Source organism: Barbus barbus (assembly GCF_936440315.1).
Source record: "Barbus barbus genome assembly, chromosome: 9".
Lineage (NCBI taxonomy): Eukaryota > Metazoa > Chordata > Actinopteri > Cypriniformes > Cyprinidae > Barbus > Barbus barbus.
This window is the reverse complement of record NC_136737.1, coordinates 9367509-9390739: the sequence shown is the minus strand read 5'-3', so window position 1 is coordinate 9390739 and position 23231 is coordinate 9367509. Positions and strand designations below refer to the sequence as shown.

Genomic DNA, 23231 nt, shown 5'->3' with positions numbered 1-23231 from the left:
TTATTGCATGTGTGCGGTTGGAAAAGTAAACGTCCCATAGACATATTGGAGTTGAGCAAACACTCTAAAAAATATGTCTTCCAGATGTAAGTGTATACGTCAAATAGACGTCTCCGAGATGTAGCCTACGTGTGCTCTCAGGGTATACATGACAAGAAATTTAGAGACTGACTGCGGCACAAAAGACAGACATAATGTGTCTGCCTAAACATAGGCTATTATATATATATATATATATATATATATATATAGGGGTGTCCTCGACTAAGGATTTTCATAGTGAATCGGAATTTTCGAATCTTGCCGATAGTCGACTGACAGTCGAATCATATGTTTGGGGACGGGGGCAAAATACATTACCAAGAATCAAGTTAGATATTCCATAATTACTGACGTTAACCCATAGGGAAAATGTGGGACGCCTCGCAGATACAAACGGGGTAAATATGTTTTGTGTTTTGATTAAAAGATAGTGAACATTAAACATGAGCGAAACCCTATAATTCACTGCCTGTGTCGGTTTGAGTCGAGTTAAAGATTTAAATCTCTGCCGCCAAGATGCTCCTCTGTTGTCACAGATTATGGAAAGTGAAACTTAAATCAATATGGGTGGTTGGATTTATTCACACACCTTAAAATATTTATTTAAAGCTTCTTTCTTTTCAGATTCTTATTTACAGCACTATCATATAGGGTGAATATAAACCGGTAGTCCTATGTGAAATCAGACATTTGAGCACCCCATATATAGGCAAAATGGCATGATCATAACACCCCGCGAATATTCCACTGTGAGATTGGGAGTCGAACCAGGCTCGTCCTATTGAAGCATTGAATCGTATATAGTATAATATATATATATATATATATATATATATATATATATATATATATATATATATATATATTAGTGCTGTCAATTAATTGTGTTAATTAATTGTTGAAAAATATGATGCAGGGCAACAACTCCATAAAAGTAGTAGTTATTCCCTAAAATTCCAGATATTGGTGCAAAAATGCCCCTGTATGTCTCATATTTATATCATAGGATAAGGAGCAGCGAGAGTGTATCACAGAGTGCTGTTTGTCCCGAATACCACGAGTTTAAATGTGATTTTATACAACAATAAATAAGAAGTTGATATTGTGTTCTATTTTAAACACTATTATGTGTTTTTGCTCAATTTTGCAGGGAACATTAACTTTATAGCCACAGCAGAATTGTTGTGCGTCTCCTAGAAACACAGTGGTGTTTAGTTTCTGAATGAATCTGCATTTTGAACGAATTGTGTGAATCGATGATTCAAAGGCCCATAAACAGAGCCATTTGCTGTTCGTAACTTATTTAGGAAATCTGGTCAATTATTACTCCCATTATTACACTTCTTTTTTCATGACATGTTGCCCCAAAAACACATTAATATGCAAATTAGATTTAGTTCATAGATACATTGTATATAATGAGAAAACCCATTTATGGCCATTTTACACACATTTTGCATAAAGAAAAAAAGTATATCAAATCATTCTGTTATAACATAGTTGAGAAACATCTTTATACAAAGTTTGGTAAAAAAAAAAAAATGTAACTAAAAATATATTGGTGATTTAAAAAATCAATTGTTTTTGCATGCATGTTCATTCATGTCTTTTTAGTTTTTTAAAAAAATTGAGTCCCGATGAAATATAATTAACATTTTTTTTTATTATTTAAAGACATGAAAAAAATATTTTTTTCCTAAAACTTTTTTCTCAGGTCTTAAGAGGTTGAACTAAAGAACTAAAAGGTAAAGGTAAAAGAGCAAATAAGCCACTTCTAGTGGGAAGACCTGTAAACATCTTTTTTTATGCTTTCTTCATCTACCATGGAAGCAGTCCAGCAAGCATCCACTCTTGCTGTTCACCCTGACACCATAGTCTTAGTTTTATGCAGTTTTATTTTATCAGTTGGCCTTATCGCTCATACTGAGAGTGTTTCACATTACACTGGATGAGTAAAAGATCTGTAAACTGCGTCTCTTTAATACAGAATAACAATACATTGATCAGTGTGTAATGTACATTAATACATCATTAATACACCAAACCTTGCAGCTCCTGTTCATTTTTTGGATCCCGTGTCACGTGTTTTGATCAAGGTGCAGTTATACTTCTCTTAGTTCGTGACACTAGTCAGGGACTTTTATCTTGTCAGTATGAGAACACTCCCAACAGGGGCTGTTCAATCATTTAGAATTAACGATTGAAACCTTGTCTGGTACCCAAAACTGCCTTCTATCAGCCAAGCAGTTGACTGAGCAAAGCCAGAGAAGAGCAGAAGCAGGATACAAAGTGATGATGATAAACAATAAGCAGAGTTTATTGAATAATCTTAGTTGCGTATGTTTCCATGTTGCGTATGTTGCATATGCTTCGAACACAAATTCAACAATTATTACACCACAAGCAACAGCAATGATAAATTACTTCTTCACAACAATGTCCTGTGACATTAAAAACCTTGAAATGAAGGCATTCTCTTATCTATTACTCTTGAACAAATATCCCTTGAAACCACATGATCATAAGACTAAACAACAATGGAAAAATAAAATAAAAAATAATAATGTAATATAAATGACATGAATAAAATTAGTATAAAATGGCTAAAATCATTATTATAAACGATTATATGATTAAATGGAACAATAAATTAATAAATGTTTACAAATGAATGGATAAATGAAGAATAAATGAATATTGTAGGGGATTTACAGTTAAACCCCACAGAGAGATCAGTGTGCTCAAATTAAGACCAGAAATCAAATCTGGAGTTTAGTCAGCTGACAGAGAGTTGACTGAAGACAAGAGTTCTCTGCACTTCCAAAGGCCGCAGAAAATGAGTGAGAGGATCCAGCCTCAAACTGATAAAGAATAGATAAACACTATTAGTCATGTGGATCTGTTGATGTCATTTCTACAGACAATTCTGGCAACATCCAAACATATTATTCTGTCCCTGACACAAATTAAACACATTTTCTTTGGCACCCCATGTTCTATACATGTGCAACTTTGGTAAGGGTAGGTGAGTCATACATTCTGGAAGGTCTCTTCTCAACTGGGCTGCTGTTGAAGTTTGCTGGAGTCTATTCTTTTGCCTATTCTTTGCTCCTTCAACACAACAAACAACCCCTGTAATCACAATTAGATAAAACATGGACAACATCTCTTCCCTCCGAACTGAACTAAATCACATCACTGGAACAGAATAATACATTCATGCAGAGAAAGCCTGATCTGACATAAATTTCTAATTATGGAATTATTCTGGAACTGTACACCAAGTATGCAGTTCAAAATGCCTATTAAAATTGAGACTTTGAAGCAGCACCTCTGATGGAACACAGTGAATCTAAAACCTTCAGCTGACATAGAGATTATATCCACACATTTGTAAGTTACTGAACTCGCACTGTACGACATTAGAAAAAACTTGTCTGCTCCGGTTCCGGTCTGTGGTTCTGTTACGGGAAGAACAGAGGAAACATGCAGATCCATCTGCAGAGCTTTATTAATTAGCATGGTCAAAACAGACGTGGTCAGTTCACAGCAAACAGACATAGAAGAGGTCAGACAAGAACAATCCTAGAGCAAGCGGAGGTCTTTGATCGGTGAACAATATCCAACAGGGCAAGGCAAAGAGAGATAATCCAGGTACATAGAAATAGTCCAGGCAGGGGCAAACAGAGTCCAAAACAGCAAGGCAAAGGGTAGATCCAAGATACACAAGCTAGAATCAAAACACGGGAAAATATCAGGCAAGACAATGATTATGAAAACTAAGACAGGCTCTGTAAAGTGGCTATCAGTTATCACAATGATAAAGGCTGAAAAATTAACAGAAAAACTACAAACTGACTACAAACAGAACAGGAAACACTTCACAATAAAAGTCCAGGCAAGAAACAGGAAATGTAACAATCACACATTTGACAGTTATGCAGCAACTATGAAAGGCAATAATTACATTGTACTTTATAATGACAAAAAACACCTAGGCTTTTGTTTTTGTTGGTTGACTGTTTCTCTAAACCCCTTCAGATACAAATACAGCCACTCTCCATCTTCAGTAAAGCTTTGATGGTAAGATCGCACTGTAACCAAACCACTTCCACATTTCTACGCTGACTAATTTAGACCTGTGTTGTTTTCATATTTAAAAAAAGTGTTCCGTGAGCTGTTTAACAGATAATGGTTCCCGCATTGCTTTTGTTCTGTTTGTGCTTGTGGCATCTAGTTGGTAAGTTGTAAGTGTGTTTCTATATTATTGACCAATATCAACTACTTTTTAAATCAGCATTTGTTGTTATTTCCAGACAAAGGATAAAAAGACAATGATGTTTTACACTGAAACCACACTGTGATAATACTGTGAGATTTAGGCATGTATCTATTTCTATAATCCAATAGCATCCCATTTCAAATGCTTGATTCAGTGCAATTCAAATCCGTGCAAGGCTATACAGTACATTCATATCAATTCAGTTCTGACAGTCTGAAAACTAAAGCTTTTATTTTTTACAACATTAAGCTAAGAGCATTTATTTGTGTCTGAGCACTTGCTGCTTTTTGTTCTCCAGGTGTGTTTGGTGTTGGGGCCAATGAGTTGAAGGTTGTTCAAGTGATGGAGGGAGATTTTGTAATTCTACATGGTGATGTTGTAATACACACATATGATGAGATAGAGTGGAGTTTTGGAAACATTCGTATAGCTAGAATCAAGAGAGTGATCGGGGACAATCCTCAATATGATGACGATAAGAGATTCAGAGACAGACTGAAGCTGAACCAGACTGGATCTCTGACCATCACAAACACCAGTACCACAGACTCTGGACTTTATAAACTAAGTGTCAAGATTGAGAATGAGGAGACAATCAAGAGATTCAGTGTCACTGTTTATGGTGAGTAGAGAATTGCAGTGAAATTTGCCCCATTCTCTTCATATTGTAAATAACATTGAATTGTCCTCATAACTTCCAGAAACTTCCATTTCAAGATGATTTTATGTTTGAAATTAGATCTAATTTCTGATGCAACACTGTAAAATAAGTGACCTTTCTCATGTTAATTGTTACATCATAGGGCTGCAGGATTAATCTGTTACTATTCACAAGATGTTGTGATTCAATTAAACAGTCTGCATTCCCAAAGCTTTTCTGCCTTGCTGCATTGGTTGTCAGGAACGAGGCCGTGATCCAACAGCAGGTGAAAAAAAAATTCTAATTTATTGAAAACAAAAACAGAAAAGACTCAGTCCCCAAAAAATCAGCTGGACGGCATAACCGCAGCAAATAGTCCAGAAAAAAAAAATCGTGCGTAGCGTGAAGACCAGACGACTTCGGAAGTGCCAACCGGGCAGAGTGGCGGCGAGACGGCAATAGCCAGCCGCCGCTTAGATCCAGAGCGAGTGCTGGGCGCGAGCAGAAGGGAATCGGGAGGGACTACGGAGATGAGGCGGGCATACCGGCGGAGACAATCCAAGGAAGAGAGCCGACCAGAGTCCTAGAGAAGCAGGCGTTTGTAAACAGGAAAAGATGCAAAAACAGGTGCGCCAGACCGACAGGACTAGAAAAATAAACAAACAAAAAGGTCAGATACACAACTGTCAGCGAGATGAACTGAAACATAACGCATACGGACTGACATCAGACAACAACCCAGAGGGCAAGATAAAGGGGAGATAATGAGGATGAGATAGAGTGCAGGTGAGGATGGGGAATTAGCAAACAGGATAACAAGAGGCAAGCTGTCAAAACAAAAAGCCATGTGCTCCAGGACAACAAAACCAAGACAGCCCCCACCGAGATCGTGATATTGGTGTGTAAAAAATGTACTGTGGCAAACCATCTAACCTAAAATATTCACTCAAACTCATTATTTCTTATGTCTATTTGTTTTCCAGCTCATCTGCCTGTTCCTGTCATCTTTAGTGACACTTCACAATGTTCTTCATCATTATCATCAGTGTCAAAATATTCACTGTTGTGCTCAGCATTGAATGTGAGTGATGTGACTCTCTCCTGGTACAAAGGAAACAGTTTATTGTCCAACATCAGTGTGTCTGATCTCAGCATCAGTCTCTCTCTACCTCTGGAGGTGGAATATCAGGATAAAAACACCTACAGCTGTGTGCTCAACAATCCCATCAGCAACCAGACTCAACATCTGGACATCAGTCAACTCTGTCACACACATGCAGGTAGGACAGCGCTGATTAGTGTTTATGAACATAGTGAACAAACACACTAACCACAACCTCTTAATCATTACAGGACCAGACCTACACTTAGGTGTGCTGATCTCTGCTGCTGCTGCTGCTGGATCTCTGTTGACTGTAGCTGCTGTTGAGATCTTCTGGATCTGCAGTAAGCACAGAAAAACAGATGGACAGGGCAAGTGTTTCCCACCAACCTATTGATATATAAAAATATGATTAATGAAAGTTTTGTTGTTTTAACATTATTATTGAAACAGATGGAGAGATCACTTACGCTGATTCAATGTTCTACAAAAGACATGCACAAAAAGCGGTAAGACGGTCACACATATTGCTACACAAATAGTGCTTGTCACGTATTGCCTTATCAGAAGATATGTGTGATGCTGCCTTTACCCCAAACAAATGTTCAGGTGGCCAGATCACTAGGTTTTTAGAGCCACTGTGTTTAAACTTTTCATCAATGCAACAGGCAACTTACAAAGAAATAAAACAACTATGAGTGCTAATGCAAAAACAACACAATACTATATCAGAAAATAACATTTAGCCATATCACAATATTCCTTACAACCCTGTGGTACTCTGGTAGATAACCATTTCACAATAGCACTTAACTTCAGTTCACTAATTTAACTATATTTCTTTCTTGACTCTTACACGCAAAAGCAGTGCAGAAAAAAAAAATCATCTTGACAAGTTGTTAGATGTGCAAAATGGCCAGATTAGTTTAGACCTTCACACTTCACTTAGGCTACAAATGTGACCTCAAGGCATTTCTGCTTGAAAACAAAACTTCCTACTGAATGCTTGAGTTTCCTGTTTGACTAAAAGCTGAAGACAGTTCTGCTCATTTGAATGTGAGAAAAGAGGCACAGGTAGTAGAAACACTTCAGTCATTATTAGAAAGTTTTTCCTTTTAAATTCAATTATTTTTTTATTTTTTTATCTTATTTGACTACAATGATAAAAAAACATTGGATAACTGTACTTTTGTTTCACAGTGGTGATTTTAACATGTTTTTAATTATTAATTTTTATGTTATTAGTATACATTATATTAGTTGTAGTTATTATAGTAGATCCACTGCCGATGTGCTACCTACGATTTCACTCAGCACATATCAAAAGCTTCTCAAATTGCATCAGATTTCTCTCATTTAATATTTCTGAGCTGCTGCAGGTTTTGCATATGTGACATCAGGTTTGTTTTTCACCTTTGACCTTTTGGGTTTGTGTTTCTTACAGGAATCTGAAATGACGGAGGTGATTTACACATATTTCACCAAAGAACGATGATCAAACGCTCTGTGATTCTGTTTGACCACAGTATGCATCTGTATTTTCATAGTATCACTGACTACGTTTAGATGGACATCAGTAATCTAATTATTTACCTTATTCTGAATAAATCAATATTATGATTAAGGTGTTTATATGAGTTGCTTTTAGAATAATCCTTTCATGTTCCCGTTTTACATGTTATAGTAGCTACATAGACACGTGACGCCATCCGACGTCCAACCCAGAATTTCACGTATAAACATATAGTTTGTCTTCGAGATGATGCCATATACAGTTTTGGGTGTTTCATTTATAATTTTATGAACGCTCCAAGTGCAGTTAATTATTTGTACGTGCATACAGACGACAGTAGTGTTGAAGCTCTTTTATTTGCTGTCAAACGGTTGACCTTCCGTGTGTCCTGTCGCAAAATGCGGTGAAAAGTCCTACACAACGCTAATTGTTTGATTAAGATGTATATATGTCTGTACTGCACTTCAGTAATGCGACTAAAATAGGAATACTGATTATGACTTTAGCTGGATTAAGGTAAACAAAAATCTCTGTTTACTTAGTAGACTCTTAGTCAGAGTATTGTCTTAATCGTATTAAAATCGTATTATTGATGTCCATGTAAACGTAGTCACTGTTATTATTGTATTTTAATTTCTATTTTCTTACTATATCAGGGACTAATAACCGTTCTGAAAGATTATGAACAGTTTGTCCTCAAACCACAGGAAACAGTTTTGTGATTGATTGTCTCTGGTCTGGTGGGCGTGGCCACATTTGTGATGTCAGCATCAGTCTGTCAGTGATGAATCAGACATTCTCACATAATGACACTAGGGAGCGAAGATGATGCCCTTTAGCAAGCCAATTTGTGCAGTGTGCACAGAAAATATTTGTAAAATAATGTTTTTATTATTTTGTTTTTATTTTATTTTGTGTATATTTGCTTATATCCACCATAGAAGATAATGTGAGAGGACGCTATGTAAAGCATACACATATACTCTATGGACTGTAAATCAGTTTTTTGAAACCCGTTCATAAAATATATTTGCTACCCTGCTGACAAAACAATCCAGCCTAAATTGCTTTGCTAGTCTTAAATGATCACCAAGTGCAGTTCTGCTGGTCTTGTTTATGGTTTTGGAAGCTGGAAGACCAGTTTATCAGATCCAAACAGTGTTGGGGAAAGTTACTTTTAAAAGTAATGTACAGTGTTGGGGATAACGCATTACAAGTAACGTGAGTTACGTAATAATATTACTTTTTTATTTTACTTTTTTACTTTTTTCAAATAACTAGTAAAGTAACGCATTACTTTTTAATTTGCAAGAAAATATCTGAGTTACTTTTTCAAAAAAGTAACTCCAGTTACTTTTTTCCCATTTGACTGACAGTGCGCTGTTACTGTAGTTCTAGACTAAATGTGAATGCATGAATTCATCCCACTCGCAAAAAACATTTAGTATTCATCAAAATGAATTAAAACAGTGAAATGCAAACTCAGAATATGACGCAAACCTTCAATAATTAAATATGTTAAACAACACAAATGTATCTAATCCCATTTTATTAACCAATGTCTTTGCTGCTTACCTTTGATGATCCAGTTCAACCATACTAATAAACAAAAATGAACTAACAATTGTGCTTCAATGTTTTTTTTATTGCCGAAGAATGTTGAACCTTCTTCTCCTGCGTTCTACTGTACAGACGTGAATTTATTTTTCCTTCAGCCTGAGGTTTATTCATTAGACTTTTTGGTGTGAAAGGGCTTTTACTTTTGCTATCACATTTTACATTTAGTCATTTGGCAGACGCTTTTATCCAAAGCGACTTACAATTGGGGAATACAAAAAGCGATTCATCTTGAAGAGGCAGTCAGACAGAGGAAGTGCTCGTAACACCAAGTCTCAGTCATTGTTCAAATAAGTACAAACTAGTAGGTGGAGAGAAAGATAGAAGTTTTTTTTTTTTTTTTTTTAAGTTTAGGATGAAGTCAAGTACTGCCGAAAGATTAATACTTAATACTTAATAATGCTATAATTAATACTTCTTGTATTAAAAACAATCAAGCCCTGCTCATATTTAAAAAGTAACGCAAAAGTAACGTAACGCATTACTTTCCATAAAAAGTAGCGTAATTAGTTACTTTTTTAAGGAGTAACGCAATATTGTAATGCATTACTTTTAAAAGTAACTTTCCCCAACACTGGTTACTAATGTAAGATTTACAGAACCTCAGACACTTTTATCTTCTAAGACGGACAATTCACAGACTGTTTCCACATCCCACTGAGAGAAAATGTGGGAAAACACCTTCATCACTTTTCATCCCCTTCCTTCCCCTTACCTATCCTCCCTCCACTTGTTCACTCAGAATGGTCAATATAATGTTCTACATGAATGCAAGTAATATTTACAGTCATGTTTGATATCATTTGAATAGTCTCGGCAAGTGGTACAATGGCTCAATCTTAAAAGTAGACTAAAAGATAATACAGATTTAAGAGTTAAGAGATATTTTGATTACTGTAGAAGGTGTGTCATTCCATGCAAATTACCATGTGTCCCAAAAGGTGTTACTTTGGCTAGAATTTGAATTGACAAATTCAAATTGTTAGTTCCTGTCTCCATTTCGAGGGATGTTTTATCGTGGGCTCAGTATCAGGGCCTTCTGCAGCCAGAATTCGAGCCCATGGTTATGAAGTGGGTTCACACTTACTCTTGCATCTTACTTATCTTTGAGATTGTGATGTCTTGTATTGATTTGATATCTTTGAATTGGCTGTATAATTGTAATAATATAGGTTTACCTGACTGATAATAAATTGTTACATTTGATTTTATTCTGAGTTACTCTGAAATTATTATCTCAGGTAGATTAAGTGAAGGCGTAGGCTATGTTACCACAAACATGCGTCAAGGGTTAGTACAGACTAGATCTCAGAGGGAGCATGGGGCACATTTTCCCGGTGGGCCGCTGGACAATGTGGGCCAATCCGTTTTGAAAATATATATAAAAAATGAATTGTAGTAAATGTACATATAGGCTATCCTTCCATCGGCCCAGGCCCACTTCAAAAATTCTAATTAATTTAGCTGCTCCGGCTCAGTGCAGCGGCTCAAAAGCACTCGTCAATGTCAAAATGTTTGAAATAGCCAACCAAATCGAAGAAGGCGGGATTTACTGTTCACAGACGCTGAGCTGCGCGCGACTTGAATGCGAGCTGAAGATGTAAGCAGCTAAACATGACGAGACAATTCAGCAATATTTGCCAAACGTTTACGATTAAAAATAATAATAATAATAATGTTAAACAAAATTCATTAATTTTCAGGAATGCAAACTACTACTGGCCTTTTCAAATTTCTCAGACTGTAATGCCATTTACGTTATTCGTCAAAATGTAGCGTACATAATATAGCAGTTTTCAGCAGGCATGAGATAGAAGTTAATGTGTATCTCTGGCTTTCTTCCATGATTTCACGTGTCTAAGATAATGTTTTAAAATCTATAAAAATTATTCTCAATCTTACTCTAGAACATTGTAAATCTGAAGACTTTTGCTCCCGAGTGCTGTGCATTGGAAAGTGATATATATTATCTATTATTATATATTTATATAATTTATATATATATAATTATATTATATAGTTTGTATGTCTCCCTTATCAGACACACCGAATTCATGTCTTGCAGTCTCTAATAACGAGCTGATGAGTGGAATTAGGTGTGTTAGATAAGGGAGACATACAAAATGTGCAGGGCTAGGGGTCCTCCAGGAAAGATTTGAGAACCACTGCTTTAGATCATCGGTCTCAAACTCAATTCCTGGAGGACCACAGCTCTGCAGTTTAGCTCCAACCCTATAATCAAACACACCTGATTCAGCTAATCAAGTTCTTCAGGATTACTAGAAACTTCCAAGCAGGTGTGATTTGGAGCTGGTTGGAGCTAAACTCTGCAGAGCTGTGGCCCTCCAGGAATTGTGGATTGACATTGAGCTTCACATATGATCACAAAATATTTTGCCTGTTCATTAAAGCAACTTATGCAGACATGGAATTTGTGTTTTTGGCATCAATGATAAGTGAAAGTCAAATAAAGAGTTTTAATTCAATAAATCTGTAGGTCTCTCAGAGTTCTTTAAATCCATTATACACATCTAACTTGAACACAAACAAGACAAGTATGGGCAAGACAAGGTTTTATTTTCATAGCCTAATACTCATTCACAATGAGAACTGAAAGAAGTTGATGTGTTTTATATTATACTCTTTATAAAGAGGCAAAAGCTGAATAAATGAAAGATCTTTTCAGAAAGATCATATGTATCTCCTGAATACAGAGTATCAGAGTGCATTTAACAGTTTTGTCATGAAAACAGCAAATTAACATTTAAGATGCCACATCCACATCTTATTAGGTGACATGGAAATGGATTTATTTGTGAGAGAGAGAGAAAAAAACAAACAAGCAAATACTGTGGTCAGTCATTTAAAAATATTTAAGCAATAATTGAATACAAATGTGCAATGTAACAGTGCAAGAGCATTAAATAAATCAAGCAAACAAGAATAAAACAATTTATACATTAAGTTCAGCATTTAGATTATTTATGCAAAGTTCTTTTAAAGTGTAAACATAAACAAGCTGTCTTACAGAGTAACATGCTACATTACACTACATTACAAACTGAAAGAAGAAAGAAAAATAAGGATAGAAATGATCACCTATTAGTTTCACATCTCAAAAGCACACATACTGACAATAAAATACTGCTGTTGGGAGTTTTCAGTGTAAAAGCATTCTTATAGTTCATTGACCAGCATCTGCAAGAAAATACAGAAAGAATCAACAAAGTTAAAAATAGAAAAAATAACAATCATTGTATTGAAAAATGTTGTTTTTTTAAATAACAGCATTGATGGTGTTTAATAAACTAACCAATGAAGCCAAATTAACATTAACATGTTATCAACACAGAGTGTTCTGCTGTAACAATTACCATAACCATGAAGCTTTTGGTCAATTGCTAAATTTACTCTCTTAAATGTCAAATACATTAACAGTCACTGTGTTGTAAAGAGAACCAGGAGTGCCCCTGAAAAACGTAATTCCCACGTTACAAGGGTTAATATCTGATTGAAGGCCAAAGTCTCACAGAGAGAATATTTTTAAGGGTTCTTTGTGATGAAACCGGAAGGCAAAAAAAAACAAAAACAAATTATTTATAGGTAAAATCTTCTCGGATACTTTGGTATGTAACAAGTTATTCTAGGTTATTCTTTAAACAGTAATCAGTAAAAACAGAAACATTGTTAATTACAACTTATTTAAAAAAAAAAAAAAACTTATCCTATTTAATTTTCTTTAAAGACAAAATAATTGTATATTTTCCTCTTGCTGTATGATTTGTATCTAATACTTACACTTTTGCCTTGGTTGTTTATACTTCTTGCAGCATCAAAACAGTTACAGCCCAAACCACCAGACCAACACCAGCACCACTTATCCCTGATGCAGCACCTGAATGAGGTTGAGCTGTAATGATAAAGAGAGACACAGTCATTAATGAGAATGCGTCTAATCTATAACAAACACTAGAAACATCAGCACTATATAACCTGAGTGAAGATACTGATATTGTAATGATAAAAAGAGACAGTGATTAGTTTGCCTGTAAGCTCTTCTCTAAACAATATTGCAAAATGAGTTGCTAAATTATTATAAAATGATTAACTTTAAATCTCAGGGGAACATCAAATTGATATATAAGGTCAAAAGGATTCAACTGACCAAAATGTTTAATAATCCCTGCCTCAGATGGTTGTTGTATGCTATTGAATACATGACATATTACTTGTGCTATGTCTGTTACAAGCGATCAGGCGTAATCACTGTCTTGGCCAGTTTAAAGTTGGCCAGTTCACCTCAAACTCCATCACCCTGAACATAGGAGCCCCACAGGGCTGTGTCCTGAGTCCCCTGCTCTACTCTCTCTACACGCATGACTGCGTATCCTCTCACAGCTCCACATCTATTGTCAAATTCGCTGATGATACTGTGGTTCTGGGCCTCATCTCCAACAATGATGAGGCCGCATACTTGGACGAGGTAGAGAGACTCACATCATGGTGCCAGGACAACTGTCTCTCTCTGAATGTGAGCAAAACTAAAGAGCTGATCATGGACTTTAGGAAGAGACAGCAGCAGCCCTACACTCCTCTTATGATCAGTGGGACCCCTGTGAGTAGCTTCAAGTACCTCGGTGTAAACATCTCCGAGAACCTGACTTGGACTACACACATCCAAACACAGGTTAAGAAAGCCAGGCAAAGACTGTACCATCTGCGACAGCTGAGGAAATTCAGGGTCTCACCAGCAATCCTGAAAACTTTCTATTCAGGGACCATAGAAAGTGTATTGACTCAGTGCATCTCAGTGTGGTATGGAAACAGCTCCAATCAGGACTGCAAAGCACTACAGAGAGTTGTGCGCTTAGCTGAGCGCATCTCAGGGTCTGCTCTCCCCTCTCTGCAGGACATCTACCTCAAACGCTGCAAAAATAGAGCTGTTAAAATCTTCAAGGACTCTAATCACCCTGGTAACTGACTATTCACTTTGCTTCCATCTGGTAAGCGCTTCCGTAGCCTGATGGCAAAAACTGAGAGACTTAGGAGGAGCTTCTTCCCCCAGGCCATCAGGCTCCTAAACTCTAACTCTGTGTCATAACATCACATGACTCCATGTATATAGCACTATATCAATAACTATTCATAATTTTTCTCTACCTCATATTGCTGCTATTTAAATACCCTGGACAACTTTTTGCACATTCTTTTTGCACATTCCTCTTTATTACTATTTAAGTCAACAACATACTGACCTGCACATTTATATTTATATTTTTTTATCTCTTATTTTATTTTATTCCTCTTATTTTTTCTACTTTTCTTTTTCTTAATATTTGTATTCTATATAATTGCACTGTCCTTGGAGCGGACCTGACCTACATTTCACTGCTGGTTATACCCTGTATAATTGTGTATGTGACAAATAAAAATCTTGAATCTTGAATCTATGATGATCATACAGCGGGTGAAAAATCAGCCAAAAAATCCCATGGACTTTGCATAGCGACCAAATTTGATGGGTTATAGCGTCAAGCAAGAATTTCATAGAAAAATGTGGGTCACCACATTTGAAGTGATTCACAACCTCTGTGAGATCTTATACCCCATATAAGTTGTACCCCTGGGGCGCAAGAGCGCCCCAAAGTTGACCTATAGACATAGTATAGTGAAGGACTGCCTATGAAACAGGAACTGAGCACAGTTGTATTTTCTACTTTGGTAACTTGTATTGAACATAACTCTGGATGACAGTGTCATATGGACATGGGGGAGGGCTTCTTTTGACTCGTGCTTGGAAATAGAACTCCCAATATGCTGCACATGCTAGCAGTGAATAGCTACATGTTAATAGTGATTATCTAAGTGCTAAAACATGATTAAAATAAACCAAAATGAGCTGGCATCATGCTAACAATGTTATATCATGATAGCATGTTACAAATAGTTAAAAACAAGCTAAAACATGCTAATGACATGTTGATAGTGTTAGTCCTGTTAGCATCTTGTTAAAACATGCTATCATTATGCTTACACCATGCTAATTGTGCTAACCTCATGTTAATAACACACACACACACACACACACACACATATATATATATATATATATGCTATTAACACGAGGTTAGCACAATTGTGTACGCATAATGATAGCATGTTTTAACAAGATATATACATATATATATATATACATTCATATATATTGATCTACTCACCCTTGACAATAACTTTGATGGTCCTCTGTAAGGAGTGTGAGCTGCTGCTCATGTTTAGATAATAATCTCCAGAGTCTGTGGTTTTGGTGTCACGGATAGTGAGAGATCCAGTGTTTTCATGTCGCATCAGTCTACCTTCAAATCTCCCATTAGTATCATTATATACTGAGTGTCGATTGGTCTTTCTGTTCATTTCAGCCATACGTTCATCTTTATACTTCCAAAATATCAGATCATATTCCTTTATGTCAATAAGACCAGTGTGTAGCGTGACAGATTCTCCCTCTTTCACCCATTCTATCTTCATTTCATCTGTCAGAGCATCAGAGAGATATGATCAAACATATGAATGAATAATTATTTTTAATGACAAAGTTAAGTATTTCATTTTGGGGTATAATTCACATTAAAAGTTCTTGTCTCAGATATTATTGTATTTTTAAACAAAATCCTTAATATTAATTATTAAATTGTAGTTGCTTATGTGTAATGGTTCAGGGGTAAATATATAAATAATATATAAATCTTAAAATAATGAAAATAAATAATCAACACAAAGCCAGGTGATGTTGTCTTTAAAATTCTTATACTTGGAAGTGATCTTTAATTTAGGCAAAGAGAAACTGGGGGAGGGAATTTACTGCATCATATGTATATGTCCCTTTGCTCACAGTTGATTGGCTCAATTGTGGATTATAATCTCTTACTCAGAACATACTTTCACCAAGACTTTGCTCAAATTAATATTATACCCTAAATTGTGTATACTCTTAATTACACATGAGAAATTTTAGTTTAACAATTATTATTATGGATTTAGTTTAAATGAATAAATAGAGAGAGAGAGAGAGAGAGAGAGAGAGAGAGATACTTAATATGTAACATAAACAAGCTGTACAATCAAAAGATAAACGTTTAAAAATGACTGCACATGACCTTACATGTTTGAGTCTCTGTTTACCAATTTATTTAAAAAAAATGCACAGATAACAAGTAAACTGTTTTCTTATATTTGTCCTCTTTCATGGACAAGTGTTTTCTTCTTTCTGTGTAAATGCATTTAAATTCTTCACATTTTTCAATCTCTTAATCTTCAACAGAAGAGAGAAGTGTAGGCTAACTCTCTTGTGAGAAGTGAATGACAGTTTCGTGGCATGTGATTGTTTAACTACCATCATGATATGGGCCCCTGATGTGTTAGGTGCTTTGTTCATGTGTTTTTTCTTTTGGGCACAAACTTATTCTTCATCTAGGGGTGTTTAAAGGCATAGGGGTAAAAAGCATACATGACTTTATTCTCCTTTTAATCATAAAAAGCACCTCAGAACTTTTCTCCTAATACACCTGTCACTCAGACCATGATTACTCTGATTAGCTCGGTCATCTTTCATATACATCGTGTATGTGTTCGTAGTCGGTGTAGAATGTACAAATCTGTATGAACTGGAAAATCTACAAAGCCTTCACAAAGCCTTCGTTATAATGAATGGAAGAAAAAAAAAATCTGTTTTATGCAATGGTTCTGAAATGATTGTTTTGCTAAATTAAGACTGTCTTTATGATAAAGCATGGAAAACCCCACAACATTTAAACAAAACCATATTGATTATCTGCATTAGGGTGAGGTCTTCAGGTAGCAGAATGAATTATAATTTATGAAATGTTGATTACTTTAATTCACCATGAGAAAGGAAATTAAAAAGATGTATCAGTATCATTTTGATTTAAATAGCATGGCAAGACACACCTATAGTTACAAAAGGTGCAGTTGTATGATTACCAAATAACTGCAGTGTTTTGCTAACCTGTCTGATGTGTTATTTTAACTTTTGTTAAAGTTGTTTGGTGATGGCGCAGTGGATAAGACACATGCCTTTGGTGTGAGAGACCCGGGTTTGAATCCACTGTGAGACACCAATGTGTCCCTGATCAAGACACTTAACCCCTAGTTGCTCCAGAGGCGTGCAACCTCTGACATATATAGCAATTGTAAGTCGCTTTGGATAAAAGCGTCAGCTAAATGAATAAATGTAAATGTACACTTGCAGCAGGTAACAGCTCAGTGATTCAATGATATGGACATAGCAAGTTAACAATAAACACCTGAATTGGTCTTGACCTGCTCAAATGAGCCAAGATTTGACTGAACTTTATCCTATATTGTCACATTAGAAATCTTACTGGCATAATATTTTATCAGTGCTTCTGTACAGAGTTTGTGTACTCTGTGCACCACAAATAAACATTTCATAATAGATTTCTCGCGATGTAGGCTAACGTTGTATTCTATGTACATTATAGTGAAGACTTTGTGAAACAGCACAGCCTTTACAATTACAGGTTTGTCATGGGATTGATGACATTTGCCCATCAAACCATGCATTGTTCTGTCCTACACCAATTACAAATACATTTCCTATCATGTATGCCTATGAAAGATGACTGAGCCATTCACAGTATGTATTGCATACTCAGAGCGACACATGCAGCATTGCCATGTTGCAAATAAGAATCGATAAGTTTATTGAATACATTTTGAGACAAACGTCAGTTTTGTTCAAAGGTAAGGCAATGGTTTTTCAATAATGCAAGAATATGTAAAAGTATGGTATTTGGGGTACAAAGCACCCCTGTTGTCGGGGCTGAAGGCACAACAATTAACATAATAAATGATAATAAATAGCTGGCTGACTTTTCCATTTGCTGAAATAACATGGTTAGATTCAGATGGCAAATATCATATATTAAGTTGGGTGTCCACCTGAGAGTTAGGCTAATCACCAAATTTATAAATGAACACATTATATTTAAAAATATTACATTTATTTCATATAATAAAATATATGTATTTTTACTACGGCAAAGCAATATAAAATTATTATGGAACCTCAATGTTTTCAGAATCTTTAATTACTAAAATAAGTTTAATTTTATAATAATAATTTTTAATAAGCATATTGCAATGACAGTATATTTACTGAAAAAAAATATTTTTATCAAAATAAACAGTAAATGGTACAAAGTTTGCTAAAGTGACTGTTTTGAACAATTATTAACTTAGATATTATTCAAAACATATTACTTTAGCCAAAATATTTATCTAAATACTGTGTATTTTTTGGTCCATGTCGATGAATCTTTTATCCCTTGTGTGGGGTAAAAGACCTACTTTGCCTCATACATTTATAAAATATTTAAACAAAATAAATCAATTTTATGATTTATTTTCACACAAAATATTTTGCTCCATGAATGCTTTAATAAAAACATACTAAGGAAGTACTGAAAAGCACATTTTTCTTAAAGTGTGCCATTATCCCCACTGTAGCTACCTTATGGAGCTGTATGGATGCATTAGAAGTATAAACACTTTAATGTATTAATTCCAAGGATTGTCACCTGATAAACAAGTTGAAATCCATCCCATTAAAATAAAATGCCTTATCCTGAACTTTAAACAATATCTGCTTAATTTAAACTTAAGTATTAATTTAACTGTTAATTCTAACTGTTCACTCAAGAGATCACAGTCTCGAAATTTGATATTATAACAGAATATCATACAATTCGATAAAGTTTGATTTACTCACGGCTAATATTAATACAGAATTTCCTGTGTAAGATCATACTGCGGCTGTTGAACTCCATTTTATAAACTCCAGTCTGATCTCTTTGGATGTTTCTGATGGTGAGTTCTCCGGTTTGATCGTTCGGATGAATGTTTCTCCATCTCCCGTCAATATCGCCGTTTAATCCATTAACTTGCTCGAGACCATCGCTGGTTCCGAAGCGTGTTTGTTTACATTTACCGCATAATTTTACCATTAAAGCCTTTTTTAAATTTTAACAAACAACACGTCTTTCGAAAGTTCAGAGGCTCAACCATCCATATTTACGATCGCAATGCCACAGCAACAACATCATTTTAATTCATATCAAGAGTTCGCAACAATACACGTGACATCGAATCTGAGAGTTCTAAATAGTTTTTGTCCAGTTTAGATGACAGTCAAACGAAATCATTCAAACACTGGCGGAGTTGTTACTGCAGTATTCCAGAGCACAAAACCATTTGGACGTTTTATTCCAAAAAGTGGTGATTTAAAAGAAATGTCCATTAATTCTGCTCTGTTTATGTGACACACTTTTAGTCACACTTTGACACACTTGTCATTTTTTCAAATAAATTATACACTCAGAGGTATTTTCAGAAGTGAACCGCTATATTATCGTGTTTGCTGGAGTCTTATGAACAAAATAACCCCACCCTCGCTGTTATTTCTGCAGCGCTGATTGGTCAGTGATTCAAAACATTCTAACAGCGCCATCATCTGCTGCAAGATCCAAATATAAACGATCTATGATATTCACTGCACTCAATCAGCCAGAGCAAAGCTAATTACGTTTTGATGAATGGAAAATACAGCCAGCAAATAGATGGTTAAACCTATATGGATTCCTTGAATTTTGCAATCAGCCTTGTGTAGGTTTTCAAGTACATAAGTTTGTATTTAGAAATTTTAATGTTTGTGTTCTTACTGAAGGTGTATTTTGTAATTTAGGCATAACTACTTTCACAATCTATTTTACACCCATAATGTAACATATTACCAAGTGAAACAGCATATTTAATAAGGGAAAAATAGTGCAGGACATGATTTTATAAATCAAAATGAACTGAATGGTGAAAAGTTGGTATCCATACCAGAGCGGAGCCAGACATGAATCTGAGTTTGCCATATCAGTGCCTAAATAGTCATTTGAAAAGTAGCCAAAGCTAAACAGTAGTGAGAAATATGCTGTACTATTGTGCTACATGTGCACATGCTAGCAGTCAACAGAATTAATTTTTCTAATCCAGTCATTATGGTTTAACACATAGCCTGCAGAAGGCCTGTGTCCTCTGTTGAACTATAAGACTGATACAGAGACAAAGATGCAAATGTTTGCAGACTGGAGGAAAAGTATATTGGTGGATGTACAGTACTATATGAACAACAAGCTACAGGTGTAAATGTATGCAACTAAACGCAGCAGAATGTTAATGGCAGCACACTGCATAATATCAAAGTAAAGAGATGTGAGCAGCATAGACACAAATGCAAGAGCTGCAGACAGAAGTAGAGCAGTGGGGCAGTTTGCTATATATCAGTTATAATACATAAGTGAGAATTTGTGAAAAGTGGATGTCAAAATAGCAGTGTGAAGTCACAGATTTAGACATTTAGACATTTGAGGATAAACTGATTACAGAAGAGAAATAATTAAGGACAGACGTGGACACCGGAAACCTCCGGTCATGTTTGTGGCTATGAAATGGCACTGTTTCAGACAAAGTAAGCTGTTTTAGTGTTCATAAATGACATCTTCAACCATTTCCATCTTCAAGAATTGGGCTCAGTTATAAACAGTGTTATTCTGTGTTTCACCTCATATTAATTACTAATGGCCCCTTTTTGGAGTCTCCAAGTGCCCTTTTTAAATGTCTTTTCACTAAGAAAAAAAGCTTACAGGAATTGAATTATTAGTGGCTTCATGTTCAGGTTGGAATTATAGCATGTTCGGAGTTGTGGCTTTGACTTCATTACATTTGAGTTACTCTGGCATAGTTTCATTTATTTATATGTAAACACCTTCTATGCAAATTAAAATGATAATAACATTTCCAAAATATTTAAGCTTCTCTTACTCTTTATGTTTAGTAATATAATGAATTCTGATTTTCTTAACAACAAACTCACAACTGTCATCTTTCTAAAGAGATCCTAGTTATGCTTGTAGTCTAAAGGGTTCATGAACTGTGACCTTTTCTGCTTGTGTAGGTCAGGTTTGGGTTTGAGCTCAACTAGTGGGGGCGACTGTTAACAGGTTAAGCGAGTGATGATGGTGCCTTGATCTCCAAACTTCCACAATATCTGATCAGCTCTCTGTACTTTAACACCAGTGTGTAGAGTAACAGTATCTCCCTCCATCACTGACACTGACTCCACAACATCTGTCTCAACAACAAACACGTGAGGAGAACAAACAGGAACAGTTGAAAACAGATATTAAACTTATAATGCTGTAAGTAATATTCACCTAATACATGTTTACATGTACAGTGTGGTCCAAACTGAGACCCTGAAAATTTGTGAATTTGGTAAAAATAAATAAATTAATTAATTACAGAAGATAAATGTGAAAATTAACACAAAGTTTTAGGATTTTGGAAGGTTACAGAAAAGAAATCGTTATGATGTAACAAATTAAGAGGACATTTTTCAGATTGCGGCCTATTTCTGTGTGACTAAATAAATGTCACTGATTATGTAAATTTTTGTGCAGACCAAGGATTCCCAGATATTATATGATAATAATCAGTTCATGCTATGTGTTTTTCACAATTTCACAAATTCTCAAAACTTTGCTCTGTGTTAGAGTCACACCAGTTCATATGTGTGTGTATGTGTGTTTGTCTGTTTTCACATTCTTGATATTTTAGAGTTTCACCCCTTCACTACTGTGGTTTTTTTTTGTTTGTTTGTTTGTTTCTGCATAGTGTCTGATTTATTTTTATTTTTTCCCTGATTTGATTTTCTTAGTGTCCCATTCATTTCTTATGGCAGCAATTTTTGACCATGAACAAAAGTTTTTTTTTTTTTTTTGAATGAAATCTATTTTTGTGTGTGTGTTCACATGGCAAGTGTCACAAAGGTCACCAAGTTTTTGACACTCCTATGAATTTATTATTTTTAAATATTAATTTTTCTAAAATGACTGAATAACACCAGCAGGTTAATCTCATTTAAATATGAATGAGTAATAGCCACAATTTCAGCCTGTATTCCATCAGTCCATTCATTTCTCTAATTCCATTGTGGCATAAAAATGTATGGTGTAAAAACTGGTTTCTACTTCGTCAATTTTTCTGTTCACTGTTAATGTTATTGGATATTCCTTATTTTGAGAAATTAGAGCATTAAAAATCTGTAAAGATGACTTTTTGAATACATTTCTGTGCTGCACATTTTCTCATAGAATATGCTGTTTCAGTCTGAATTTATACCACATTACGGAAGTAATATGGAATATGTGAATGCCATATCACTTGGATTTCAAGAGCCCTCCAAAATGGTCACACACGCAAATAATATATATATATATATATATATATACATACATAAACCTGTGAATAACCTCTTTACCAGTTTTAACCATTCAGTTTATAACCCCATTTCCAGAAAAGCTGGGACATTTTGTAAAAACAAAATAAATTAATAAAATCTCTTAAACTTTATTGAACTGACAAAAGCACAAAGAAATTACTTTGTTTTGGCTGATCATCTTGATTATTTTGTAAGTATAATCAAATTTTGACTTTGATGTCTGCAACACACTCTGAAAAAGTTGTGACAGAGGCTAAATAAAAACGAAAAGATGATAAAATAAAATATATTATATTGCTGAAACAGTCAACAATAAGCAGGTGTATTGGTAATAGGTGATCATGAACAGCTAACAAAAGAGCATCCTGGGCAACGAATTACTTGCAAAACAGCAACAATTTGTATCCTAATTTCCTAAATGATTAAAAAGCATTGTTAGAAGGAAAGGTGATATAACAGTTGTAGATATGCCTCTGTCCCAACTTGATCAGTAAAAATATTTGACATATTGTCTTTGCATTTTGTACAGTTAAATAAAGGTACAAGAGAACTAACAAATCACAGATTCATGTTTTATTGCATTTTACAAAATGTCCCAACTTTTCTGCAAACAAAATAAATAAACAGTTACCGATTAAGGTTTTATTGTATATGATCGTGATTACTACA

The 23231-nt window shown here is 35.1% G+C and overlaps 2 protein-coding genes across 4 annotated transcripts in view; one reads left to right on the top strand and one right to left on the bottom strand.

Moving 5' to 3' along the window:
- The first annotated feature begins 3967 nt into the window (after positions 1–3967).
- On the top strand, positions 3968–9180 carry LOC306875063 (SLAM family member 5-like). Its single transcript, XM_079425444.1, has 7 exons — positions 3968–4125; positions 4209–4282; positions 4623–4946; positions 5948–6244; positions 6318–6437; positions 6520–6575; positions 7511–9180. Exons 2-7 carry the CDS (start codon positions 4234–4236, stop codon positions 7559–7561), a joined length of 897 nt encoding a protein of 298 aa, XP_079281570.1. The 5' UTR covers positions 3968–4125; positions 4209–4233; the 3' UTR covers positions 7562–9180.
- Positions 9181–11756: 2576 nt separating this feature from the next.
- Positions 11757–23231, bottom strand: part of LOC306875095 (uncharacterized protein) — a 40231-nt gene continuing 28756 nt past the window's right edge. For 2 of the 3 annotated variants that reach the window (XM_079425497.1, XM_079425498.1), the window contains exons 3-5: positions 15415–15726; positions 12995–13106; positions 11757–12394 (exon numbers count right to left, since the gene is read on the bottom strand). In XM_079425497.1, coding sequence (XP_079281623.1) covers positions 13012–13106; positions 15415–15726 — 407 coding nt within the window. In that variant the 3' untranslated portion in view covers positions 11757–12394; positions 12995–13011. Of the gene's footprint in view, positions 12395–12994; positions 13107–15414; positions 15727–19004; positions 19450–23231 lie in introns of those variants that run through there. The other variant, XM_079425499.1, reaches the window with a different exon arrangement.

Bases quoted from the DNA above. Each gene is read 5' to 3' on its own strand.
- LOC306875063 (XM_079425444.1), top strand. From the start codon at position 4,234: ATGGTTCCCGCATTGCTTTTGTTCTGTTTGTGCTTGTGGCATCTAGTT. The intron at 4,283-4,622 runs GTAAGTTGTAAG...TTTGTTCTCCAG, and splicing joins GTGCTTGTGGCATCTAGTTG to GTGTGTTTGGTGTTGGGGCC. The intron at 4,947-5,947 runs GTGAGTAGAGAA...TTTGTTTTCCAG, and splicing joins ATTCAGTGTCACTGTTTATG to CTCATCTGCCTGTTCCTGTC.